The 27,223-nt window shown below is 41.4% G+C and overlaps 2 protein-coding genes across 4 annotated transcripts in view; both read right to left on the reverse strand.

Annotated features, from left to right (window-relative positions):
* SLC26A5 (solute carrier family 26 member 5) overlaps positions 1 to 27,223 on the reverse strand; it is an 87,569-nt gene that overhangs the window by 29,426 nt on the left and 30,920 nt on the right. Inside the window, exon 1 of one of the 2 annotated variants that reach the window (XM_069880689.1) lies at positions 5,246 to 5,265. The exons of the other annotated variant lie outside the window; for it this stretch is intronic. The gene's annotated coding sequence lies outside the window, so the exon portion shown is untranslated. Of the gene's footprint in view, positions 1 to 5,245; positions 5,266 to 27,223 lie in introns of those variants that run through there. 2 annotated transcript variants of the gene reach the window in all.
* Positions 13,687 to 27,223, reverse strand: part of RELN (reelin) — a 296,961-nt gene continuing 283,424 nt past the window's right edge. The window contains exons 62-65 of one of the 2 annotated variants that reach the window (XM_069881518.1): positions 25,651 to 25,848; positions 25,147 to 25,245; positions 20,317 to 20,322; positions 13,687 to 15,260 (exon numbers count right to left, since the gene is read on the reverse strand). In XM_069881518.1, the coding sequence (XP_069737619.1) occupies positions 15,164 to 15,260; positions 20,317 to 20,322; positions 25,147 to 25,245; positions 25,651 to 25,848 (400 nt within the window). In that variant the 3' untranslated portion in view covers positions 13,687 to 15,163. The remainder of the gene's footprint in view (positions 15,261 to 20,316; positions 20,323 to 25,146; positions 25,246 to 25,650; positions 25,849 to 27,223) is intronic. The other variant, XM_069881596.1, reaches the window with a different exon arrangement.

The raw sequence follows: 27,223 nt of genomic DNA on the forward strand, positions 1-27,223 counted from the left end.
TTCTTATCAACCAGCAATCTTATGTTTATTTTCAACAAGAGAATGTTTTGGGAACCTGTTATGATGATCGAGCTGTTTAATCAATTCCACATAAGACAAACACCTGGAGCACCTTGAACAGCAGAACACTGGCCTTTTCCCATCAGATATAGATAAGAGATGGCTTCTGTTTCCAGTGCAAACACGTTGATGACCATGAGAACCTATAGAAATATCATCATTCTTAAATCTGCTTTTTGTGGCTTTAGTGACCTTTGGTCTGAATCTGTCATCCTCACCCCTTTTGAAATCCAAAAGCAGTAGCTACTGTCAGTGGAATCAGATAAGTTAATCAGAACAGTACAGTGGCTGTCGACCCCTCTGTTATGCTTAAACAAACTGATAAGCGTGTACAGCCCCTCAGGGATAGGTAATCATTAGCTAGTTTCATTTTTCTATGGGCAATCCACTACCAAGAACTTTGTTGAAGCAGTATTCATCATAAAGTTTCAGTTGATGATCAAAGGAGAAAACATAAATCAAGATCATGCATACACACACCAGGCTAACTCAGAATAATTCCCATAGTTTGTGTGGCTTCAGTGCACCAGTGACCGCTAGCAGCTGGTTCATCTTTTCTGGCAATGTGGAACAAACAGACATCAAATAAGTGTTCACCTTATAAGTGGAGAAGTTATGTAATAGACTTCCATGATACATTTCCTTCAGAAGAGAAGCTACCAAAAGAGTTCTCCCCCTCTGTATCTGCTTCATCAACCCTGTTTACATACATCACCAGTCTCTCAAGTGCTGCATCAAGCTAAAAAACAAAATGAAAAAAGCAGAAGGTTGTTATTTATAACCAGAATGATTTCAGTCATTATGTTTACAGTACAACCCTCTCAAGTCACAAGGGAAGCTGAAAGACAGCAAACCACAGTGTGGTTACAGGAAGAGATGACTAGGGTGGGGGGAGTGAAGACAGAGTTTAGGATGGGATTATAAATTTATATTCCAGTTTCACTGCTGAAAATAAGGTACAAAGTAACCATCATATTTAATTACTACGAGGTTTTGAAATGCCTCCAAGGATCCTTTATGAAGCTCTCTTCCTAACACTTTCTGAAAGGATCTGCCCCTGTGCAGAACAGGCTACAGCCATTGCTGTGCCTGCGCAAATTCCTGCAGAGCTGTTGCTTCTGAGAAAGCCAACAAAGAACTTCAGCACAGGGCAGACACTATCTGGAAAAGCGGTAAGGATAACTATTTATCCAAGCTGCAACTCTTTTCCTGCTAGTTTTGAGACAAGAGTTCAACTTCCCTAAACATGCTAGGATCTGCATTTGGAAGAAACGTTTCATTCTTGGCAATTACTTTGTAACACACATTTTATGTGCCTCTTGTGCGTTAGGTATCCAATCACATCCTAAATACGCAGTAGGTACCACGGTGACTTGTGAAAAATCTGGTCCCCATCTATGCAACTGCTGCTTGGTTTAGACTATATTATCCAAGTGACAGCATCTTCCTATCTCTTATGGGTTGCTTCATGTTCTGAAGGTGATTATCAGCCAGTGGAACAACCTTGCTCAACATCTTGATGCCGAGGTTGCACATAAAGGCCATGAGTGCACAGCAAACAGGCCAATACTGCTTTCCCTTGGAATATTTAAAGTTCATAGTAAGCAAAATAAACAAGTATAGAAGCTTCTCTGATAAGTATTTCACAGCACCTCCCTGCTTTCTTTGCAGACTCACCTTACGGCTTCACATTTCTTTTGTGGCTGACAACGGAACTCATGTCTTATGTGAGGCAGCCCTGTGTCTGTTCTTAACTACACAAGTATAAAGACTAACCTTCATACAGCTAAAGGAATGACTCCACAGTCCCAAACAGAGCAATCAAATAAGACTGACAACATACAGAAAACTGCTTTGGACTGACACTACCTACCAGCTGGATGGTCAGTGCTGAATATGCTTGCATTTTCAGCATGAGGGTTCTATGCTACAGAGTACAGGAAAGATAAAATAATCTACCAGGCTCATGTTCTTGGTTATACTTCAATTTTACTGGGCTATTGAAGCACAAGATTTTCAGATGTGAACATTTTCAGATGTTTAGCAGCATTTATTAAGTAGAACTGAAGATACCTGCACTCTGTGAAGAGCTCTAAGAGTAGTGGTGTTTATCATCCAAGCACACAGTAAAGCTAAAAACCCACCTACCAAAACATCAGCAATACCAGATTTGTAAAGACATTGGCCACAGAATTTAGTTCAAACGTGTCTGTAGAGGATATGAGTTCTCAAAATGACTCTTCAAGTATGTTTGGCAGAGCAACTCAGCATGAATAGATTCCTGCAACTGATAACACTAAACCAGGGTGCCATGACAAAAGAACTGGAAGAGCAACTCATGTGTTTGGGCTGAAGATCATGAAATGAAATGAAGAAAGGCTCATTGAATAATTTTCTTGTGACTACTTCTTGCACAAACCACCCTTCCTCAGAAACACATATGCGAAGAGCAAATGTCACCAGAAAGCAGGGAAAAAGAAAATCAGACTCGCTACATCTGTAGTAAGTTAAGCCATCAATTTTAAAGATGAAGCTGGCAAAGTAACTAAAAAAAGAAATATATTACAGAACTGAAAACATTCAAACAAGTAGTAACAGATCTAGGGAGGGAAACACATCAGGATAAGGAAGGCAATTAATTACATTTAACCGGGAAATCAATAGGCTGATTTGAGCTTGAGGATTTCAGCTTCAGCACTGTCTTCTTGTGCTAGAAGTTATAGATCTACCAAACAAGCAGACAGAAAAACACATGCTTTAAGACTAGTTCTTATGGAAAAATTATATCAACAATGAAATAGAAGAAAAAATAGCAGTCAGCAGTTCATCAGATTCAGAAGAAAGTAAACATCGGCTCATGAGGAAATGTGTCAGAGATGCCAAAAGACCTTCATGTAAAGCTATTCAGAAAAAAATGACTAGTATGAAGAAATAAGGGGACCTACAAAAGCTGCTGAACCTTGAGTTGTGAATTAAAGCAACTCATTTCACTGTTGCAGAGAAGATGGCATAATCAGTAGACAAGAATGAAAGACTTTCTGGCTTTCTCCCCATGTGCTAATGTCAGCACAGGAAGAATGGACAGCTGAAGTAACACAAGTCCCTCTCAGGAATTTTGCATACTCCAATTTAATCATCACATTGATGTCTACTGCACATGCACAGATACAGCGCCATTGTCCCCTATTTGTCCAAAGGTCTGATGCTACCATGTAGGACAGTGATTTGAGAAACTGGATACCTTCAAGAAGTTGCTAGGGAAGTTACCATAATGTAAATGCTCTGTTCACTGTGCATTCAAACCGGGAACTAGGGGACAAAGACATATTAAGCCTTAAACATCAAACAATTTGAGTTGGAAAGCACCCTTAAAGGTCATCTAGTTCAATCCCCCTGCAGCGAGCCAAATCAGGCTGCTCAGCCCCGTGAATGACCTGACCTTGAATGTTTCCAGGGATGGAGCTTTGACCACCTCTCTGGGCAACCTGTTCCAGTGTTTCACCAACCCCATTGTAAAAAAATTTCTCTAGTCTGAACATACCCTCCTTCAATTTAAAATCATTACCCCTTTTCCTAATGCAACAGACCCTAACTAAAAAGTAAATGCTATCTATTAGATGAGACACAGTTTGGGCCTAATTACTTCCTGAAATTATTCTGGCTGGAGCTCAGTCTCATCAAGTTTATAAAGTTACTTGCAGCTGCTGACCTGCAGCTTGGTAACAACTGTAATAAAAAGTTAAAGCTGAACAAACCAGCATGGCTAGGACAGCCTGTGCAGAAGAGGGCTAAGGCAGAGAAAACTTAGAACAAAAAACCCACAACGAAACATAGCATGCTGTCTTGTCTTCTCCAGAAGAAAACTTCCTCAAGAAACTAAGTGCAGCAAGCTCTAGAGTCATGGGGACTCTTTTGTAGCTACGGGGTTGACTTTAGCAGATGATCAGCCAAACCAAGAGAGGTGGAGGAGCTCAAAGGACTCTGTTTCTCCAGGCAACCCATGGACTGCACAAAAGTCTTAGCCACATTTACAGAAGCTACAGCTACAATCCAAATAAACAGTAGTTTAAGACAATAATGGTCTGTCTATACTATAATGATAATAGTCAAAGCAGATAAACATATACCCAGTTGTTTCTCGAGTCATTAGCAAAAGAATAATGCTAAAAGCATGAAAAAGCAGCCATGTGCTAGATCTGTGCCTCTGTATTGCATGACTTTTGTGTCATGCTAAATAAGAACTTGACTTCCCATGTGGTTTTAAGCTTTAAAAACACTGCATCCCTGGGGACAGACTGCTACAGCTATGGAAAGCCATGTATTAAAATATGATTTGAACCACAGTAACAAACTAGAAACATGAAACAAAAGGCAATACTTGATGGCTTTTTAGTGCTCCAAGTCTTAAAATCTGATAGCTAAACCAAACAGTGCACTTCAGCAAGCATTCACCTCAGAAAACCGGGCTCAGCTTGTGGACAAGGCTAAAGACTTCACTCTCTCCTAGGCTCTTTCCCCCAGAATCATGCTCAGCCACCTTCACCTTTTTTAATCACATCAGCTTTTACACAAATTGTTGCCTTACGCGGTTTGTAGAGTACAATCAAGAAAACAACATCAGCTCTGGACATATTACTTAGGCAGAGGAAATACACTTTAGTGATCAGAACCTAAGTCTGGAAATAACAGCAGATTTTTTTTCTTATTGGCCTTGCAGCTTTTCTTCACTGAAATGTGATTCTGATTACAACCCAATACTGCTGAGCTCCAGTTCTAAACAGACCTTTAACTGTAGTGAAGCTTTTAGCATGAGACTGCTGAGTTAAGACCCCCAACCCTAAACAAGGGGGTAAATGCTATTTCAAATAAATATGCTTTATCAGTTTCCAACAGTATCTTTGCATGGGTGGAAACGCCATTCTCCTTTTATACCCTTTCCCCATTCCATTTCAGAGGTGCTCCACAGTACATTGCAAGACAATTAGTAAAATATTTCAGTCCAGGAATGCAGTAAATGCAGTAGTGAATGCCTACTGTGTCCAGAGAAAACTTTGAAATACTTGGTTTATGGTAATTGCAAGTGTAATTACTGCCTCATGAGAAAGGCCTATGTGACAGTTGATCCTCACAGAGCGACTTCAATGCAAGTCACCTACATACACTTGCTTCTGAAACAATTAAGTACCTTAGTTTTTCCATTTCTACAGCAACTAGTAAAGTAGTATCTTATACATGCAAACTCTGTAATATAAATCAAGACACCAGTTAACTCAGATTATATTCTATTGCACATTTGGTAAGACATTTAAAAAGGCTGTCTGAAAACGTTAGCTTTCCTTTGCAAAAACTTCAGCCAAAGAAATTCCAGTGGACTGGAATGACTGTCGGTCATCCCCATCTGAACCAATGCTGTGCTGTGTCAATGTGACAGAGTCATAAAATCGTTAAAGTTGGAAAAGACCTCTAAGATCAAGTCCAGCCACCAGCCCAACACCACTATGCCTAATAAACCATGTCCCGACACACTACACCTACATGTTTTTTGAACACCTCCAGGGATGATGACTCCACCCCAAGCAGCCCGTTCCAGTGCTTCACCACTCTTTCAGGAAATAATTTTTTCCTAATATCCAGTCTAAGCCTCCCCTCGTGCAACTTGAGTACATTTCCTCTCAGCCTATCACTTACTTCTTCAGAGAAGAGACCAGCAGAATTATGAATGTAAATTCTGCTGAATCAGCAGCAGAAATAACAGCAGTCATTTTAAATTTCTTCCCCCTCACCCCCCCCCCACCCCCTTCTCTTACTACTGGGCTATCTCTAAAAGCCTGCTACAACAGCCACTTTGGTTATTTGATGTTTGAGGCATCCTGAAAACAGCTTGCAAACATATTTCAATGTTCAGACAAGTAAAAGTTTTGCAACAGCAGCATGGACACCAGCACTAGGTCTCCCTACTGGCTGGCTTTTCCTGGTTGCTTTCACTGATCCCTTCTAAGGAGTTCAAATGTTCCTGCAGACTAGAAATAGAAAAATTCTGACATAGGGAAAGCCATAATCTTATTCTGTGCCAGAAAACTACGGGGAGAGATAGTTCAATCAAGGTTTTGAACATCTTTGGGGTGAAGCTAGTAACGTGGAGTGAAGTGATTATTTCTGGTTAGGAGACTTCAGTCTAGATGGGCTTTTATCTCCTGTGGAATCCACTGTTACCACCCACCTGATGATCCGCGACACGGTTGCATCATGAAGTTGGGAAACATTTTAGACGAAAGTTTAAAAGTTTCACAACAGAAATATTAAATCCTTGGTCCAGGCTGGATAACACCAGCAGAATCAGAACTGTTAACAGTACCGAGCACCGTGCCTGGAGGCAGCGCTCACCATACCGGGCAGCTGACCGGTTTTAAATGCGACTTGTATTAAAAAGTCATCAAATTATATCACATGAGAATACATGGAATTTCGCACCAACGCAATTAAGTAAAATAATATGGGGGTTTTTTTCTAACCAGACCCAAACTGACAGCTCGCAGCTCAGAGCCAGAGGGCTGCAGGCACCACACTATGAAACGACTGACCTCAAGCTTCCTCCAGTTTCCCTCTTTTTCAGCCTCGCGAGTCACCCCGGTGCTCGGGGCGCCTCCCGCTGCAACCTGAGGGGCGCGGAGCCGTCCCCGCGGGCACGAGCGCCTTTTAACCCGCCCGGGAAGCTCGCCCCCGCCCCACAGCCGCCCCCGGCCCCGAGATAAGGGAGATGGAGAGATGGAGCCGCAGGCAGGCGCCGGGCACAGCCCGCAGCCCGCGGGGCTCGCCCCGCTCCTCCGCCCTCACCTCCGCTCGCCTCCGCCCTCACCTCCGCTCGCCTCCTCCCGCCAGCCCGAGCGTCGAATCCCTCCGCGCGCTGCCCGCTCCCAGACCGGCGTCGAATCCCTCCGCCCCCAAGGTGATAGCGAGGAGCGGGGGGGCGGGCGGGCAGCGACAGCCCCCGCGGTGCGCAGCCGGCCGCCGGCGGGCGCGAGGGAGGCTGGGATTTGTAGTCCTCCGCGCGGCCCCCCGCCGGGCGCGCACCCGCCACCGCCTACAACTCCCAGAATGCCGCGGGGCCGGCGCGGGGCCGGCACGTGCTCTCGCCCGGCGGCAGTCGCCGCGCGCGCGTAGGCGCGTGGGGGGGCTGAGGGAGCCGGGCTGAGGCGCAGGGATGCGCCTTGTGGGAGATACGAGCAGCTACTCTTACAAAAGCTGGAATATTTTCATTTAAGCTAAAGTTTCATATAAATAATTGTATTTTTTCTTTTTGGAAGGTAGGCAGAATGTCCCTCTGATAGAATCATAGAATCACCAGGTTGGAAAGGACCCACTGGATCATCGAGTCCAACCATTCCTATCAAATGCTAAACCATGCCCCTCAGCACCTCGTCCACCCGTGCCTTAAACACCTCCAGGGAAGGTGACTCAACCACCTCCCTGGGCAGCTCATTCCAGTGCCCTTTCCGTGAAAATTTTTTTCCTAATGTCCAGTCCATCATGACAGCGTGATTTTAGCATGAAAGATTTTCTTTTGAGCATTCTTCCAGACACTGTTAGTTCTTTGAAGATAGTAATGTCTTGTGCGAAGTCTGATCCATGCTGAGCAGACATCTCTCCTGTAATCGCTTCTGTTCGTAGCCTTTCCCTGTCTCAGATACAAGGTCAAGAAGAGAGCTGGAGCTGGCTCCCAATTAGCAAGAGTTTTGACAGCTGTGAAGTTCATAATAACGTTAAAATTAGTCCTTGGAAAGTAATAGAATGTGCGTAAGATTTCTGGGAAAATGTATATATAGGCACATAAGTGGGAAACCTGTCCCCAGCTTGTCTTGTTGCACTTGATCACTCCCTCATGTTGCCCAGGCCTGATAAGGGACACTTGCTTTCTAAAACTTCAAAACCCCACTGGGGTTCTCTTGACATTCCACTGGCGAAGCCTTGGGATTTAGTGTCTAAAATGGCTTTGGAAAAGCAGATGTCAATGCTCTGTCCTTTAAGAAAAGTCGTTTATAAAATAGGCATCAGACACAGATGTGTTCCGGTCATGTAAATAAATGTAAAAATACAGTTTTCTGAAGAAGCACTTGAAGAGACTTCCTTGCTATTATTTTTCTTCTTTTTTACTTAGTGGCATGTTTTGGCTGGCTCTGCTGTCTGAGCAGCATGCTTCTCAGCCTGGGCATTGCAGTGGTCTCACAAGGGACTAGATGTAATTTCCTGTTTATTTAGGAATGCAAAGGATACGCTGATACCAAATTCCTTGTAAATACTCAGGAATTAGTAGGGAAGTATCTTCCCAGATCTCATTTTTCGTCCCTGGATTTATAAAAGTTTTGCAACCCAACTATAGCTCTCTCTTGCCTAGGAAAAAATATTTTCCCACTTCTCAGGTTCGTACAGATTCGATTTTGTGTCTAGAACTGGAGGGGAAAAACCCCAAACATTTGGAAAGGTCTTACACACCAAGCCTGTAAAAAAAAAAAAAAAAAAAGTAAAACTGGGATTGTTTATCCTGGAGGAGGCTAAGAGGAGGACTTACTGCTCTCTACAACTACCTGAAAGGAAGTTGTAGCAACGTGGGTGTTGGTCTCTCCTCTTGAGTACCAAATGATAAAAGGAGAGGATATAGTCTCAGGTTGCATCAGGGGAGGTGCAGATTGGATATTAGGAAAAAATTTCTTTACCAAAAGAGTGGTGAAGTATTGGAACAGGCTGCCCAGGGAAGTGGTGGAGTCTCCTTCCTTGAAGGTGTTCAAAAAACACATAGACGTTGCACTTTGGGACATGGTTTATTAGGCACAGTGGTGTTGGGCTGATGGTTGGACTGGATGGTCTTAGAGGTCTCCTTCAACCTTAAGGTTTCTATGCTTCTATGTGTGTGTAATTTGATAACCTTAAAATGATTTCTTGGTGTGTTAGCACTTGCTAGATTTTAAGAGTAACTTCAGTAAAATTTGAATTAATTCAGACTGAAATGCAGTACTTAATTTTGGTATTGTGATACTAAGAAATTTCAAAGTCAAAAGATTTCAAAACTTGCATTTTAAATAAGAATTTTGTTATAACTTGCCTTCTCCTTAACATGGTATAACATAAAGTCACTTTGGTGGAAAAAAACAATTTTAAAGTGATACATGAAATACACCACATACATCAGACTTCATGTGGAGCAGTGCTGGATGCCAGTGTTTTATACCAAACTAGGTAAACTGAGATACTTTGGGGAAGGCATCTTGTTGATACAGGCTTATTTTCTAATAAAAGGTATTTTCTTCCTGAACTTAGGAATCTGTAGCTTGTGTTAGAATTGATTACTTTACTTAAATGCTATGTCCCCAGTGAAGCATATATTGCAGTCACAAATTACAGACTGACCTGTGCTTACGCAACCCACGTAAAGAGAAGGGAGAGGAGAAAGCCCAAACCAAACATGGGAATAGCAGGTTTCCTTCCAGAAAACAGTTATAAATGATTTTGAATATTTCAGTAATCCACACTGCAGATTAAGTTGCACTAATTGTGTGAATGGATGTATTTAAATATATGAACTGAACCTGGTTTTAATTTCTTGTGTGCATTTTAGTGTGGGTAGATTAATTGTTCTTTTTATTGCTTTTCCCAGCATTGTCTAAAATGGTAAAAGATACTTCAATTCTTCATCTCTGAAGGGTGGGAGTTAATATAGTGCTGAACTCAGTAGGAACAAGATGAAAAGAGGATTTTTGTTCAGAACAAATAAAAGGGAGGGGAGGTTAATAAAGAATAAACAACATGGACAATTGGAGAGACTAACAAACTCCTGTGGTGGGTATCAGGGGGAAATTAGTCAATGGCATAGCCACCACTGGAACTGTGTGATGACAGCGGGCCCGGTGTGAGCTTTGAGGGTGTGTCTGGCTCATAGGGGATGGAGCAGCGGGAACTACTGCACTCTGGCAGAATAAGAAGAGCTGTGTGTCACCATCAAAGGCCAGTTCTAGCGCTCACTAGCTGATTAGAGCTCCAGCTGTCTGGCTGTTTAGCTCTCAACTTCCTCAACCAACTACTGACAATGAGTATGGACACAGGAGTGAACTGAGAGACTGGGGAGAGCCGAAAGTTCTAATACTTCTGGTTGGCTTATTGGGGTGGACATCCCAAATCAACAAACTGGATCAGATGGCCTCCATTGACTAGGTCACTCCCAGCCGCTTCCTAATTACACTCAGTGTTCTAATAAAGAGACAACCTTCTAAAGCAGAAAAAACCCCCATGTATTTGACCATGGAGTCTTACGCAAATTGTCTCACAGGTCAAACCAGCCGGGTTAGTAAAGTTGAGGTGAACATTTCCAGATTGAAGTGAAATGCATTTAGGTTTACAGGGATTTTCCCACTGATTTCAGTGGCAGTTGGCTTGGTTCTCACATTGCTCCTGTTAATTAGTTACTACCCACATACTATACAGATGTATTAGTCATGTCAAGCTTTATTGTCTATACTAGTACAGTTTATTCTAGCAGCGCCTCAAACTTAGGACATTTCTCTTTTTACCACGAGAAGTTCCTTAAGAGTGACTGAATTCAAATCCTCTAAAATGTCTCTTGAGTTGGGAGTGATTTTAAATGAGCTAAGTTGAGTGTTCACTGGATCACATGCAGTTGTGAAAATAAATGCGTCGAATGGTTTTGCACGTGCTGTTCCTAGCACATCTGAGACAATCTGGTATCAGCAGAAGGCTGGCATGTATGTGCACAGTCAGTGTGCAGGGAAAGAGGGACCTGGGCTTACCAGCCAGCTCTCGTCATATCAGCAATGGCATCCTAGTACAGGAGCAGCCCGGAAACCTACGGCTGCCCAGTACCTCCCAGACTCTGCCTTTGTCCCAAAGGCAATCAGGGAAACAGCCAAGCCTTCTGAAATAGCTTCCTTGCCACTAACTCTTCCACAGATCTCCCTTGAACAGCACAAACACACAGATATTTTTTTTTTCCCCCTAAAGAAGCTAGGCAAACTTGTTTTCTTTCATAAGAAATACAAATTCAAACTCTAAACCCAACATTTATCAGCATCCTCCATTGCAGTACTTCCCCATCCCTGGAACAACATTTTTACTGAGCCTTTCCTTGTTGGGTGCCAGCTGAAACTCTCCACATCAGGCTCTGTGGTAATTAGTCATGGATGGGCCTAATTCTTTAGGCTTTCTGCCAAACCAGTCCCTTCAGGTGAACTAAGAAGCAACAGTCATAAAACATCAGTAACACAGGAGAACACAAAGCAGTTTGTCCATGTGTCACCCGTATGACGTTTGCAGCCTCATACCTCACTGTCATTTCTTCCTGGAGCAGATCTGCCACCTGTGGATGGTAGGTCCTCTCACTGCAAATGGTTGCATGGTGTCAGTTGCTCCAGATTGCCAACAGCCCTTGTAGAGCTCTTAAAGGCCATGCTTAAGGTAGGCAAGCCCTTTTCCTGTTCTCATTTGGTTTTGAGACTCCCTCACCAGCTCAGGGTTAAGCTGGCTCCCCTCTACAGCTAACTTGTTCCTGTTACTGCAGCAGTGAGTCACGTTTGGTTAAGTGTCCCTACAGATCGGAACTGAATGGGGTTCACCTACTGTGCCTTCCTGCTTGTGCATGGCCCATTGTGCCTCTGTCAGCGAGGTTTACAGAGCCTCATAGCGGCTTCCTGCTTGGATAATAACCAAACCCCGATCCCCACTGATGGATAATTGATGAGGTGATGCTGTGGCAGCATTTCCACCCAGTGACATTTGACCTGAAGCGTTAGCAAGTAAATAAAATATAGTTCCATGTTTATGTCTGTTGTCATGCCTTTGCCTAAATATTTTCCTTTCTAGCCTAAACAAACCATCTCTCTCTGCTTGGAACATCATAGTTTCAAGTGTCTTGTTTTTGCTGCTGTGCTCTGCAATCTCTTCCAACTTGTTTACATCTATATTTAAGTGAAGGGCTCAACAGTTCACAACCGCTGCCTACCAGTACTGACAGTGTATGTATATTTACAGTGTTTTACCATAAACACTTATATTTATAGAATGTAAAATGGCATTTTTAAAACTGGTTTGTGCTATCTCTTCCTATGGTTTTGCTGCCTCACCACTTTGTGTTCAGGTACAGCGTCTTGTCCTTGAGTGAATCTGCTGCGTTATTTCATTTCTACCCATTTCTCTAAATTGTCAAGTTCATGCAAAGCTAATTTGATAGTTCAAAATACTCGTGCTATGCTCATTTTCTCTCACTAAGGTAATGTTATCACCTATGGATGAAGCAAGCTCATGAGAAGAATATTTAGCCAAAATTATGAGAACTTCAAGTTTTTGTTGTTCCAGGAATTCCAGCAGGTCAGACCTTTGTCTTCCTGTATTTTCATTTCATTTCTTTTATGTTCTCCTTATGCTACTGGAGCATTGGTTAGTGAGCTGATAGGAGAAACGAGGAAGACTATAAGGCATACTAAAAGCATCAATTTTCATAGTTATGCCTGCCAAAGTAGATAAGCTTGTTAGTACATTTTATAGCACTGTCACTGTTTTATTGCCATTGATTATGTGCTATGTCACCCTTGCTATTTTAACAACTATTTAATGTCAGATGACTCATTCTTTTCAGTCATATGGGAGGGAAAATAAAACCGTACATGCACTGAGCATGCTATATGTGCCTGCTAGTTTGTGTGCTGTAGGAATGGAAAAAATGTAAGGAAAACTGGAATCTGGGAAGGGCAAATGTTACTGTCACTTGGGAATCTGCCACTAGGGATGATTTTCTTGAGAAAAGCCTAGGCATATTTTGTGGTGACTTCTGGTGAAATGCCTGGGAGATTCCTCAGTAGTCATGATTACAGCGTTATTCAAAGGATATAATAAATACAATTGTGAAAAGCAGCTTCTCTGATTATACTGGTCTTTTGCCTGGAAACACAAGTCAGATTAAGTGCCTCATTGTATTTGAAATCTTTAAAATAAATTAATAATCTAGCAACGTGCTAACCACACCATACTATTTAGATTGAAATATCACCCAAGTATTGACATATTAGGGCAAATAAAATTATCTTTAAAAAAAGGAGTGTTTATATCTTGCATTTTTTGTTTGTTTAATGGGTGAAACTTTATTACAATATTTTAAAATCTCTTGCCCAAACATTAAGCTATTATATTCTTAAATAACATAAGTTTTTTTCTTCCTCTGAATAGATACTTTATCTTGTTTCAAGCACTGAAAGCAGACACACCGTTCTCCAAAAGAGCACAGTGAGTTGCAGCTGCAGGACGGTGGGCTGTTGCAATAAGTTTCCAGGTCTGTCAAAGGTCGGTTTCGCAATTTTGACCAGGACAAGGTTTTGACTAGTTAGTTAGTTGGCCACGGAATGATCTCCTTTTTTTCCTGCACTGTTCAGGTACCTTTGATCAAAAACATCTTTTAACAAATTTTAGGTGATTGAGCATGGGTGTGTAACAAGCACCATTCTGCTTCAGACCAGTATGGTGCCAGAAGCAGATGCACATGCTGTTAGAGCATAGCAGGTATATCTGATGCCTCTCTCTGATGAGGAAAAGAGATGTAGATGTGGTGCTTCAGGACGAGGTTTAGTGGGACTCGGCAGTATTAGGTTTACAGTTGGACTTGATGATCTTAGAAGTCTTTACCAACCTAAATGATTTAATGATTCTAAGAATTAGCAACTTCATTTTTGAACCATGTTCCTTATGTGCAGCACTGTAGTCCTCAGAGCTTTGAAACACAGATTCATACATTGCATGTTGGGTTTGCAGATAAAGACAAGCGAGAGTGTATTAGTTCGTGGTATCATTTCATTCCTTGGACCATAACCTGTTCCTATGATCATGTTATGCCCACAGGTGGGACTGGAAAGATCTTTTGGCTTGTGTTATTTACAAAGTGCTGTTAATTGTGATGTACTAAATATTAAAACACACCATTGATACCATTGCATTAGAACTTAGGTATTTAGTAAAAGAATTTGGTTTATGATTTCATGCAAAGCCCACATGGCCTGAAAAGTCTAACGTCAGTATTGTTTGTTGACATTATTTTTATTGAAGTATGGATCTTTAGCTTGGTTCACCATAAAGTGAATCATTTTATTTATGATAATAGACAGTTTAGGGCTATAGGGGCATTATAATGTTGCTGGTGTAGATACAACTTTTATCAGAAGATACAAACATGACCCGCAATAGAAACAAACACTAAAGAGAACACGATGAAACGTTCACTGTTTACAAATCACTTCATTACTACAGACACCAAATGGCAGTTACTGTAAGTAAATCAGTTCCAGAGAACTGACTACATTTAGACAGGGAATTGGGAACTTCTGTTTGGGGCTTCATCCACAACTCCTTAATAGAAAAAAGTTTAATGTCAAGCATTCTTTTTTATCCACAAAACAATGCTAACCAACAGACATATCAAAGAATAAGACCAAAGGATATCAATGCCTTTACAACTACTTTTGCAATTATCTTCTTGATTAGGTACTTGAATTTTTAATACATTTTGTCAGAAGTAAATAGCCCAAAAATCAGCAGCAAAAATATTACAACAACGGAACAAGTAAATACAGTGCCAATGTGTCATGTTGTAGAAGGGAATACAAAGAGGACAAACAACGATAACTTAATCATATAAAATGACACAGAGCTGAAATACAGTGCACTTAAATACCTATGTGACAAAGAATGTTAGATTTTGTACTTAGTATGCAGGGTTTTTTAAACATAAAATCTGAAAAGTCTTTGTGCTTAAACTTTTTTTCCTGTTAAACAGAATTAGTTGCTTACTTCCAATACTGCCACTGTAACTGATATTACAACAGATCACAATTTTCACAGACACATCAACATTAAAACATTTACCTATGAGAAAATAAGTCACTTCTCATTAGTTCACAGTGCGAAAAAGTGGTGTACACTCTGTCTTGAGAAAGGCTTTTAGTTATTCATCAAGCCAGTTGCAGAAAAGTCCTGATATCAGACGCAGTGCTAGATTTAAAGAATGGAAAGCAACACATCACATGTTGGGAGGAAAAAAGATAGATTTCTCATTTCTTCATGGATATCGTCTAAGTGACCTTCGTCTTCTGTTGTAGAAATGCCTGAGCCCATGTTGCCGTGAAAAATTCATCATGTAATTTTGTTTGCGAGTGCTGTTAAAATCAAAGGGTCGGGGGGGAGGAAGAGAAGAATGTCAGTCTTTTTATATGTATTTAAAAGTCTTTCAGAGCAGTGAGCTAGTGGAACAGATTCTTTTTCCTTGCATGACCTTTCAACCTATGTAAAGTGGTGTGTATTGCACCCTTTGCACAACAGCAAGGTACAAGGCAATTGAGAAGCTGTCCCACTTGGCATTTATTTACAACTTATTATCTTGGGGAAACGTTAAGAGCTTTCAGCTAATGAAAACTTGTGCTGCCTAGGGCCAGATTCACTAAAGCTGTATGCACTTCATACCCTCTCAATATAAGGTATTTCTCCACAGTGGTTTTCCTTCTGGTTATCCTTCTGTCTTAGATCATTATTTGCTTTATCTTGAGAACAGAATAGAAGTTTTACTCCATTATCTTCCCCTTTCATTATATAGGAAGTGAAGTACAACACTTCTATGCAGACTTAATGTTTTGCTCCCTTATACCCGTCATCCAAAATTGAAGGACATAATCATGTCTGGGAGGAGATCAGGCAAGAGACAGCCTGACTGATGCCTAATTGAAGGAGGGACACTTGTTCCAAAGACCTACCTGGAGGACAAGACCCATCCCACCTAACATAGGTTTCTACTTCTCCTATCTAGGGAAATGGAACCATGAGAGGGCAGCAGTAGACAAGATGGTTGTCTGGGATATTGGTACCTGAAACCCATCTAACTCCTGAGGGCCAGATCAGTTTCTGGATTCTCCCATAGCTTTGGAAATGGAGCTATAACATCCATGGTGCATCCTTGTGAGTCTACTCATGGCACAGAACTGCATGTGCAGCACCACAGAGCCTCTGAATCTTACCAGCTCTGCTGTGGCAGGCGACCACGGAACAGCCAGAGAGCTTCATCTGGCTCTGCCTTTTCTTGGTCCCTTTACATATATTTCCATACCCCTGATACATACACATAAATACAGGTCTACATAAACCTACAGCCAGACTGCATTCAGAATTACATTTGAGTAAAAAGGATTGTATATTCTCAAGTTCTGATACAGGATGTCTCCTTTCAGACCTACAACTTGGCAAAGTGCTTGGCCAAACATATAGAGCAGGCAAGATGTGGCTGTAAGGGAGACAGTCTGTCTTGCACACTGCACTATGGAGTTCCAGGGCATGGGAAAGAGCTTTTGATCAGAGAACTACTTTAAAATAAAAATAGTATCATGTACTGCAGCCAGGCTGTAGTCATTAGAGCTACCTGAGAGCATCTTTCTCTGCATGAAGAGGTGGCATAGAAGATACTCCCATAGATGCAGTCAGAGGATGCAGTTTCTTTCAAAGATGAGTACAGTGTTAACCATGCAGACCGCAAGGACAACTCCAACAGGTGTTGAGAACTTCACCCAGGAGGAGCTGCTGGTGACTGTGTGGTCAAATTTTCCTTTGGTTTCCAGGGGAAAGGAGCTGCAAAGATGCATTGAATATGTGCAGTCTCAGGCTGATTTCTGACTCCCTCTCCTAAGCCTCCCTGGCTGCTGAGGGCTTTCTAGCTTTGTCTTGAAGTGGAAGAAGGATGCCTGGCCTAAGCATCTCCATTCCAAGGGACTGAATGTTACCATAAGCCTCCAAACCAAGAAGTTCATCAGATTTTAAAGGTGATCTATGAAGTAAAGGTCTGCAGTAGATGTTACAGTCAACAGATATCCTGTTTGTGGGTGTAAGGCAGGTTTTCACTTGTGATTTTTTCAAAAAGTAAATACTCATACTGTAATCGATCATACTTTCCTCTCTAGTGCATAAGCTTATTTTTTGTGAATGTGGCCCTTAGGAAAAAGAAATAATTGCATGCTTTGCAAAATAAAAATGATTCTCCAGAGGCAAAGATAGCTTTTGCTATGATAATTTAATCTAAAATAATCTGTATAACAGAATTACACCCTTTTCAACGGCTGATCTAGAACATGATTGACTACATTAAATAAAGGCAGTTGTGTCAAAATCTAGGATATAAACTGCTAAGTAATTCCAAGTTGCTTCCCAATTAATTTTCCAAGGCTTTGCAAATGTCTTTGCCCAATTTTACAGAATTTTTTTTTTTACAATTTTTTTTTTTTTTGCCACTGGAATGTACATACAAGAATGAAACAAAATCCAGCTCCTGGTGACAATGAATGCAGACACATCTAGACTCAGTGCAACTTTTGGTGCTCTCACAGTAAGGCAGTGCTCTAGAACACCTGGCAGTTGGGGGAGGGGTTGATATTTGAGGTTGATTTATCCTGATTTCTTCAAGTGAAGAGGTTTGTGCTAATTCGTAAGGGTTTTCAGTGAGAGAGTGACAGCCTGAGTCTGTACAGTTTTAATGCCACTTCATAGCTCAAGTGCAAAGAAGCACAGAAGATCAGTCTTTATTCTGGTCCTGTACTCGTCTCTGTGGAACATCACTCTCACTGCAATGCTGAGTGCCTCACTGAACAAAGCAGGAGGCAAAGCACAACCCTAAACCTGCTCCTCAGAGTGGCTGCTGTTGGTCGTGGGGCTTGAAGGAGGTCTTAATCTTGCATTCCCTTAAGTTCCCATTGCCTGGGAAGTGGGTTGTTCCTTTTAGACAGGGCCTTCAAGGCAACATCCCACCTCTCAGGAGAACATCCTAAGCATGAAGTGAGGTTGAAGCATGTTTCTGCTGAGAGAAGCCTGCTCTGCAGCCAAAGTACAGAAGACTGGGACCTAGGAGAAAGAACAACCCAGCTCCAAGTGACCTCTCTCTAGGTATGTGAGACCAAATGGAACTTGTCAATGCGTCTGGCTGAAAAAATTGCTGTTTCTGGACCTGATTAAATTTAGGACTGAGCTCAGCTGTGAGTTACTCAGCTTGGGCCTGACTTGTGCAGACAGGGCATGTACTGAGCTGCAGTTCTTGGCCAGGGGGCTTTCATATTGCCACATCTCCCTGCTGCCTTTGGTTTGTCCATAATCAGTGACAGCTCAGCAGAGATTTTCAGGACCTGCTTTGGACACTGCTAGGTGCACCTGGCCTCTGTTTCACTTCATATCCATAACCATTTTGTATCTGGCCTTAAAGTTATGATGAGGATGTTTAAAACAATGAACAAAGGAAAAAAAACCCCAACAAAAATAAAGGAAAAAACCCAACAAAAATAAAGGAAAAGAAAAACAAAGAAAGGGTTCTCTAATAACTGAAAATTACTTTTTTTTTTTAAAATGTATACTCCGTCTGTTTTGTTATTTTATAAAATGATCAAGGAGTTACAATGAAAATACATACATTCCTTGTCTTAAACCCAGCACCACAGCAACCACAGCAGTGCAGTTTGTGAAAAATAAGAGATATCTGAATTCCTAAGTCTATTTTTTTTTTTTTTTTACTTTCATTGATGTGGTTCAAACTTGTTCTCCACCAAAGTCTGAGATGGGCTTTTCAACTACTGGTTGGTTGCCACAAAAAATCTTCATGCCTGCTGTAGACCATGGCATGATTTTCACTCTTGCTGTAGGTCATTAAGTGTATCCTATATATTATAGTATTGTATCATATTGTATAGTATGCACAGTCTGGTATCCACAAGCTGAGAATAGGCCTATATTTATTTCTTTTTATTTGGAGGAGCCAAAACTCTGCTGTGGGGCATCAGGCTATATTAGGAACAGACCCCCCCCCTTGCATAACAAGCAATGTGGAGGGAACTTTTGTTTGAATGTTGGTGGCAACTTGGAGGCTGCTTTGCAAGTGTGTAATGGACTGGTCGGCATATACTGAGCATTCAACATTTTCTGTGCATTCACTGAACCATCAGATGAAAAGTACATCCAAAATAGTTACCTGTAAATTGTTGATGGAGCAAATGGCAAAAAAAAATTAACAGGAACAACTAGTGCATAATCTGTGTGACAGTTTTGAGTACTTTACTATTAAAAAATAAATAAAAGATAATACTGGTCCAGTTTACATGGAAAACTCTTAAGTAACTTTTCAGTTAAGTCACTGTTATTGTAGTTAGATGAAAAAAATACGCAGCCAAAATGGAAGAACAAAATTCTGTCTACCTAGTGAATTTTAAGTAAATACCTACAGTAAAGCAGTTTGTAAGGAGGAGTTGCTCTGCATCGTTGGTAGTTATAGAGCATTCTGGCTATTGCATGTTTCCTAAAGCATAGTTTGAACTTCAAGTCTGCAATTTAAAATTTATGAGAACAAAAATAGCTAAATGGAATGAAAAATATGTGATAATGCCCCCAGTATACGTTAATGTAATTAATTGGTTTTGTGCTTTTATTTTTGACTGACAGGCTTAATAGGAACTAAAAAGAAACAAAAATATTTGGATAACAAAACAAAACATGAACAGAACCTTAGAAAAAACCACGCCTCTCAGGACTAGGCTTGGGGTAAGTTTTGTGGCTGAATTAGAAATACTCTGTTAGGAGGGTACTACAGTGAGGAAGGCAATGTGCTCTGACTGAAGTCCTAGTGGCTCACATTAATGACAAATGTTCTTTGGCTTCAATGAGGTCAAGATTTGAACGCAGAGCTCAGTAACTACCTTGGTTTGTGGTATCTGTTAACTGAGACAGCACAAAGCAGCAGGGTTACAAGAAACAAAAGAACTAACTGGCAGACACTTGCTGTGCATCCAAAAGGCGCATGTGACTATGTCACCGTACAGATTGACTGACATACACTGTCTGGCTGTGCCTTCACCTCTGTAGTCATTAATTATGGAAAAAAAGTGGGAATTCTCCCTTGGAGCTGAGAGTTTGCCCATGCAGCACACTGGGTGCGTTCGCCTGGCAGATACCATTGTACCGTAGGCCTTCTCGCCACAGCCTCAGTCGAATTCCCACTGCAGTGTGGAGTGAGCTGCCGAGCACTTTCTGTTAAGTTTAACTTCCCCTGATGTTCCCTGCAGGACCCTCAGGAGCAATGTGGCACATTTCAGAGAGTACCGATGATTTTCCACTGACCCATTATTGACAAAACTTTAGGAAAGAAGTGTAGCTGCAACAGCAACATGCATTTGATATTGATTCAAGGAAAGTACTTACCTTATTCTAGTGTAAAACCAATGACAGCAAACAATGAAATATAACACAAGTTAGAAAATGCCTTTCAATGCATGCAGCACTGTGATTAGTCATAAAACCCTGATGAGGTTTAGAGGCAATATAGGATTTTTCATCTCTTTTGAAAATAAAAATTGAACAAATTATTTCCTGATATTTCAAATTAATGTTTATATTTTTATTTTCTATAAAATTCAGCATGCATTTTTTAGAAATATAACAAAAATGTCATAAAAGCACAGACTGTGTCATATTAAATTTGGCATAAATGTTGTGAATATCCAGATAATTACCTAATATTTGAACTATTTCTCTTCTTTATAAATATATTGAAACTTGAATTTAAGGCATTTTTCAAATAATTGCTTTTTTCTAAAAAAATAAAGCAGATGAAAATGCTTTTCCACATAAGCACGCTGTTAGAGCTACAGTATATAATTTGAATTTTAATCTCGCAAAATAAGGATAAACATTCTTTGCAACAAATGCACCACAAGTTCTCACTAAATCATTTGTGCCAAAAATGTGAGAATATCTTGGCAATGAAGAGCATGGAGTGATGGCTATGGAGGGATTCGTTCTGTTATCCAACAATTAACCATAAAATAGCATGGAGTGATAATATTTTTTGCATTCCTTGCACAACTCAGAGTCCCTTGGATCTCCTCATGAGTTTTGGGGTGCAAAGAGAGAAACATCAGACCCTTAGTGTTCAGCTTGCCATTGCCCGTTAGTTCTCAATACCTTTGACCAGGGCCTGTCCTATACACAAAGAAACGGCAGTTCCAAATGCACATGCAAAAAAGTGCGTGGTGTCTGTGCAGCAGACAGGCTGTGAGCTGTGCTTTGAGAAAAAAACTACGTGCAAATGAAATGCTGAGTTGGACATGGGCTCTTCTTAGGGCAGAAATACAGAGGTACTGAAAAGCACACTTTCTTAAGCCTGGGGCAAAATATTTTTTCATCCTAAGAAGAGCCACATGGAACATGTGAGAGTTGTGCCCAAAGTTTTTTTACAAATGGAGAGAAAAAATGCTGCACTTATGAGGAATAATCAGCACTAGCTTTAAAAGGAACTGGAAAACTTGATAACTAATATACTCTCCCTGCCACAGACATCAACCATTGTTAAAATTAGATGGCAAGTGGTTAGCTGGCAACCAATTTAATGTATAACTTATTCAAAGCAGGGATTGCACTTCACCTGTTCGAAAGAGGTGCTCAATTTGAGCACCATTTGCAGCTGCATCAGAGCCTTACTGCTACTGCTTTTTAATGATTGATTCAAATAATTAATTCAGAAGTGGAATGATCCTAATTAACATACAAAAGCACCTGCCTTTGGCCTTTCTTATCACTGTCAGGTATTTTGCATGCATGTATAATCTGCAGGTTAATTTTTTCCCCCAGAAAACTATCTTGGGGGCAAAAAAGAAACAAATTACACCCTGAAAATGTGTTTGCTGGTAAGAGGATGATAGCCCTTGACTCAGAAATCACTTAGACTGAACTGAGTATTATGAGCCTGGCTGTGCATTGGCTGTAAGCAATATCTGCACTACGACTTGGCAGCTGGGCCTGTAACAGAATTAATTTCAAATCTTTGTATTGCTGGGAAGAGCTGAGATGTGAAAGCATGTATTCATGTATTTGTCCCTGGGATGAGCACTGTAAGCTGTGACATCCCCCATGTTGGATCATAGAATCATAGAATAACCAGGTTGGAAGAGACCCACCGGATCATCGAGTCCAACCATCAAACTCTAAACCATGCCCCTTAGCACCTCGTCCACCTGTGTCTTAAACACCTCCAGGGAAGGTGAATCAACCACCTCCCTGGGCAGCCTGATGGGAAATAAAATGAAGAAAGTCCTTGGTTGTGCTCCCTCCCTACAGACTGGCTCCCCCTGCTGGCAGGTGCTTTCCTTTCTACTCCAGCCCTTGATCTGCTCAAGGAGAGTGTGGCTCACCTGCCCGTGGGCTGAGGAAAAGCTGGCATAACACCTTGGTGTGCACCCTGGGGTGCAGGCAGCCAAGCCAACCTAGGGCATTTGGGAAAATCAGACCTCTCTGTCAGTCCCCCAGGGTAGTGGAGAAAACAAAAGATGAGATATGTGGAAAGACAGGAATTTCTGTATGTCCAAACCACACCTTATAGTACAGGTTGGCTTCTTGCTATAACACCTCACAGGCTGCAGGCTTTCCGTCTGTGTCAACGTGGGTACACAGATCACAAACAAACATGAAAATCTAGGACTTAAACCAGAGCCAGTGAGGATAATTCTGATAGTGCAGCTTACTGACTCTCCAATGACTCCCTACAGAATTAATGGGAAAAGGTAGTGACAGCTCCCTGGTGAATGGTTTTAGTTTAGTCCATGCCTCTCTGCAGCCACAGAGCTCTCCTCTGGCAGTCTCGATGGAGGGGCAGAGTACCTGAGGGATGCTGCCTCCTCACCTCTCACCTAAGGGCTGCCTGGGTGCAGTAGCGTGCTCTCCTGAGGGGCAGAGAGGGTTTCTGTGCCCTTTGTCCTATCCTTTGTATTCATGCTATGAGTCCTGGTAGCCCTGCTACCAGTGTGCAGGATCGTCCAGGGTTAGCACTAACTGATAGTGATCCAGGCTCCCTTCTGCATGCCTGGAAGCACTCTGTGGAGGTGTCTTCACTGACTGTCTTCATCATTTTACAGGAGAAGAAACTGAAGTGCTGGGGGGCAAAGGGACCAGCGTAGGGTGGCAGAGTGAAACAGTAGAGCTAAAGGAAGACCAGGGGGCAGTATCTATTGACAAGAAACAGCGTGCTTCCCTTCAAAAAGCCTTCCAAAGGCTTTATTGAACCCTTTGTGGGTTACTGGCAAATAACATTTAAGAGGCCTACAGAATATTTTGATGAAGAAGGTATAGATGGAACTTAAGCAAAACAGAGGGATCAAAGCCACCTGTCAGGTCTGAGCACCATGCTGGCATATGAACCAGATGCACCACAGCATGTAATTCTGCCTTTCCTGAGGGCACCTCATCACACATGTTGTAGTTAGCAGGAGGTGGAACTCCACATCTGGGCTTTGGGAAATATGCTGCCACGGCACTGCTTTTCACAGTAGTTGGTAAGGGAGAAATCTGTTTGGTTTGTTCTGTCTTCCTCTGTGAGCTGTAACAGGTGTCATTTGAAAGGGATGGATACTCCCTGTCTGTAGCCTGATATTTTGGCCAATATTCAGAAGAGCCTTAAAGCTCTTTAACAGGAGAAAAAGAAGAGAATGGAGAAGGCAGCGTCTGCCCATCTGGTTCCTTCTCTAGGCAAGGTGTCTATTGCTGTCTCCACTGTAATGTAACGTATCTCATATGACTGACTTGTCACTATTCAACTTGTGTGTCTAGTCTACAACCTGGCAGATCTCATTGTCAAGGAAGTTCTCCAGAATTCAGCTGAAGAATCAATTTTTAAAGATCTGTCCTATTCCTACTTATACTCCCTTATTCAATGGACTCCTTAACTGATGGATGATATTATGCTCCATTTTTTTTCCACCTGATTTTTTCTTTTTCTTTGATTGCAAGGTAGAAAGACGCGGGAGTATTTCAGAACTAACAACTCCCTTTTCCACAGTTTCCTAAGCCCTGTGAACCTCCTGCAGTTTCATACTCTTTCAAACATTTCCTGATGCAACACGGTAGAGCCATTGATTAACTAAGCCAGGAATTGCATCTGTCTCTCTGTTCCTTCAAGCTTTAAGATTAATACTATGAAAGCAGAGCCCAGCAAGGTGTGTAAAAGCAGCAGAGCGTGTACAGTTACTCAGTGTTGGTACCAATTTGTTTTGGGGTTGATATGAGTGCCATGCAAGCTGGTGCTTCTCAGTGGAAAGAACAACAAGGCTAACTAGCAGTCAGATAATTCACTTTTGAAAACATTACTTGCAGTGTCTCTGTTAATTCAGAAACCTCATGGTTATAATTACACAGTCTGGAGGTTATCCAAGCCCAATTTATTCATTGCTGTCTTTTAAATCATTCAATAAAAGGAATGTTTGAACCTATCTATGGAGCAGGCACGCCTCTTTCTGCCAACCACTGTCAGCGATGGGTTCCCGCCCGTGAAGCCACTAGCATTTCACTTCTACTGGAACTAAATTGTTAGAGAAAAAGCAGGTCATCTCTTCATGATGTAACACAGGAAAAACGGGTTAGCTGCCAGCGAAACCCATCTCAAGAATGGGAGAATCAGGAGGGTGAAGACACTTTACTTGGTAAAATCTTGACAAGGGGATGAATATAGAGCTTGGACCATAGGAACCTGATATAGTGAACCCTGTTTCTGAACAGTATCCTTCTTACTAAAAAAAGGAAATGAATAAGGCATTAGTTGCTAACAAATTTTTCAGAGGCACAACAACATTAATTTTTGTGCAAAGAGCAATACAGCAGACTCTTTTGTATCTTCAGAAAGATATAAATCAGCCTTACATGGCAGCACAGTGTTGAACAGGAATATTCTTTCTTATGTCCCAGCACAATATTTTTTTCAGACATTACTGCATTACCGGACCACACCAATACTTGGTGGTGATAAAGCCCCACTTTCCCTCCTGCATTTTTCCACGATGCACAACACATCCCTCTGCTGTGCCACTTATTTTGTAGCTGTCTTAACCACTGACAGTTGCAGTCAGGGCAGAGCATTAGCAAAGGCTGGTTCTCAAAGGTTTCCCTGGGCCACAACAGTTCTTACTGAGCTTAACACTCGTGCCATGCTGGAGGAATTTCAGTGCTTTCTGAGATGGGGTGGGATGAGATGAAGCTGATACTCACAGGACGACTTCTACGTGGTCCAAAGCCCACTGATCATGACCTGTTCCATTGTGACGGGGCTGCCACCAGCGCAGTAAGACTCCTTTCATTCGTGCCTCCCTGTTATCACAAATGCAAGAGCCTGTGAGAGCTCCAAAATATTGGTGATTTGTACATCCCCATCTAGCCCCCAACAGGCACTGAGAGCAAAGTAAAAGTGTTATTTCTACATCCCTGAATACCAATACACCAAACATGCAAAATATTTGATGGTGAAAAATGCACACAGATAAAGGAATGCGACCCACCCCCCTCATGTCTTTAAAATAAAATCCTGTTTTTCTTTCAAGCATACTGATGAGTAATGGGCTGGAATTTCTTAATCGGGCTTCCCCTTAAATTTTCTTCTTTGTTTACCCTCTCATCAACCTTTTTTTCTTGCACAGTGATGCAAAGATAGATTCTTTCTTAGCAGAAATACGTTTTGTGAACTTAAGAGGTAATGGGATGTAACTGGGTACTCACAGGGGAACATTATAAGACACTCTTTGGGCTTGTATAAAGTCCTTTGGCTGATGCTGTGCAATTACTTGCCATGTAATTCCATTATTTACACTGTATTGGAGGAGCACTGCTTTGTCTACAGTGTTAGGATCACTCAGGTTGGTATTGCAACTGTCTGTTTGTGATATACTTCCAATTTGCAAAACAAACATGATTTTGCTGTAAAGCACAGAGACAAAAGGTATTTTCAATATGCAAAACATTCAAACAGGAACAATAGCATTTCCAGGTTTACTGCAGTTACCTTATTAAAACTTTCAGCATCCTCAAGAATCGTTACTTTTCACATGCAATATAAATTGTTCTCATTTCTCTAAAACACAGCTTGCCTTTCAAAGTAGTAGTTTACCATGTATAATTTGTTACCATGTAGTTAGAGGTGATAGATCCAATTTTACAATGCATCTGCACAAAACTGACTTACATAAACAGTATGAAAATGAGTGCATGAAAAGTGAAAAAAGGACAAGGAAAGGTTAAATATATTAAAGTACTTTAAAGATTTTTTGTATTCTAGCTAGGTGTTGAAATAAGAAATGAAGAACCTGATTTATATCTGGCCCATTTGCCAGTTCATCCTGTTTCTAATCTTGCTTTAGACAACTAAAATACAAACCAGTCCAGAAAGCTGTCGCTCTGTTAAGAGCCAGCACAGGCTGGTTGCATTTGTTTTTCCATTGCCAAAGAGGCTCAATAGATGAAAAAGACTCCTGTTCATTGCCAGGTGGATATAATGCTATTTGACAACTGAAACAGGAAAATGAGTCCATAATTGCTAATAGCATCTTTAGTTGTGACCATCATGGAGGCACATACAAACATGGGATTTGCCTTATCAGATCAGGCACTAGTCCAGAGAGTCTGGTGCCCAGTCTTTGCCAGTGGCTTCATTGTCAGTGCTGGCTTACTAGACAGTGATCTGCTGGTCATGAGGAAAACATCTGACCTTTTGTTGTGGTTTAACCCCAGCCAGCAACTAAGCATGCCCACCCCTAGTGGGATGGGGAGCAGAATGAAAAAAAATAGTATATCGTGTGGACTGAGATAAAACCAGTTTATTAGGACAGCAGAAGGGAGAAAGGATAATAATCACAACAAGAAGAACAGTAATAAAAATGATAAACAAGTGATGCACAATACAATTGCTCACAGCCCAACGACTGATGCCTGTGCCCTGTACCCAAGCAGCAATGCCCTCATTTCATCCAGATCCCTAGTTTATGTACTAAGCATGATGTTACATGGAAAGGAATATATGCTTTTGGCCAGCTTGGGTTATCTGTTCCAGCTATACTACCTCCCAGCTTCTTGTGCACCTCCCCACTGGCAAAGCATGAGAAACTGTAAAGTCCTTGACTTAGTATAAACCCTACTTAGCTACAACTAAAACCATCAGCGCGTTATTGACATTATTCTCATAGTAAATCCAAATCGCAGCACTATACCTGCTACTAGGAAGAAAATTAAATCTATCCCAGCTAAAACCAGTACAGTTTTTTCATCTGACATCGCTTCCTCCTTCCTCTCCATCTCT

The sequence above is a fragment of the Phaenicophaeus curvirostris genome, chromosome 1 (genome assembly GCF_032191515.1).
Source record: "Phaenicophaeus curvirostris isolate KB17595 chromosome 1, BPBGC_Pcur_1.0, whole genome shotgun sequence".
NCBI classification, from domain to species: domain Eukaryota; kingdom Metazoa; phylum Chordata; class Aves; order Cuculiformes; family Cuculidae; genus Phaenicophaeus; species Phaenicophaeus curvirostris.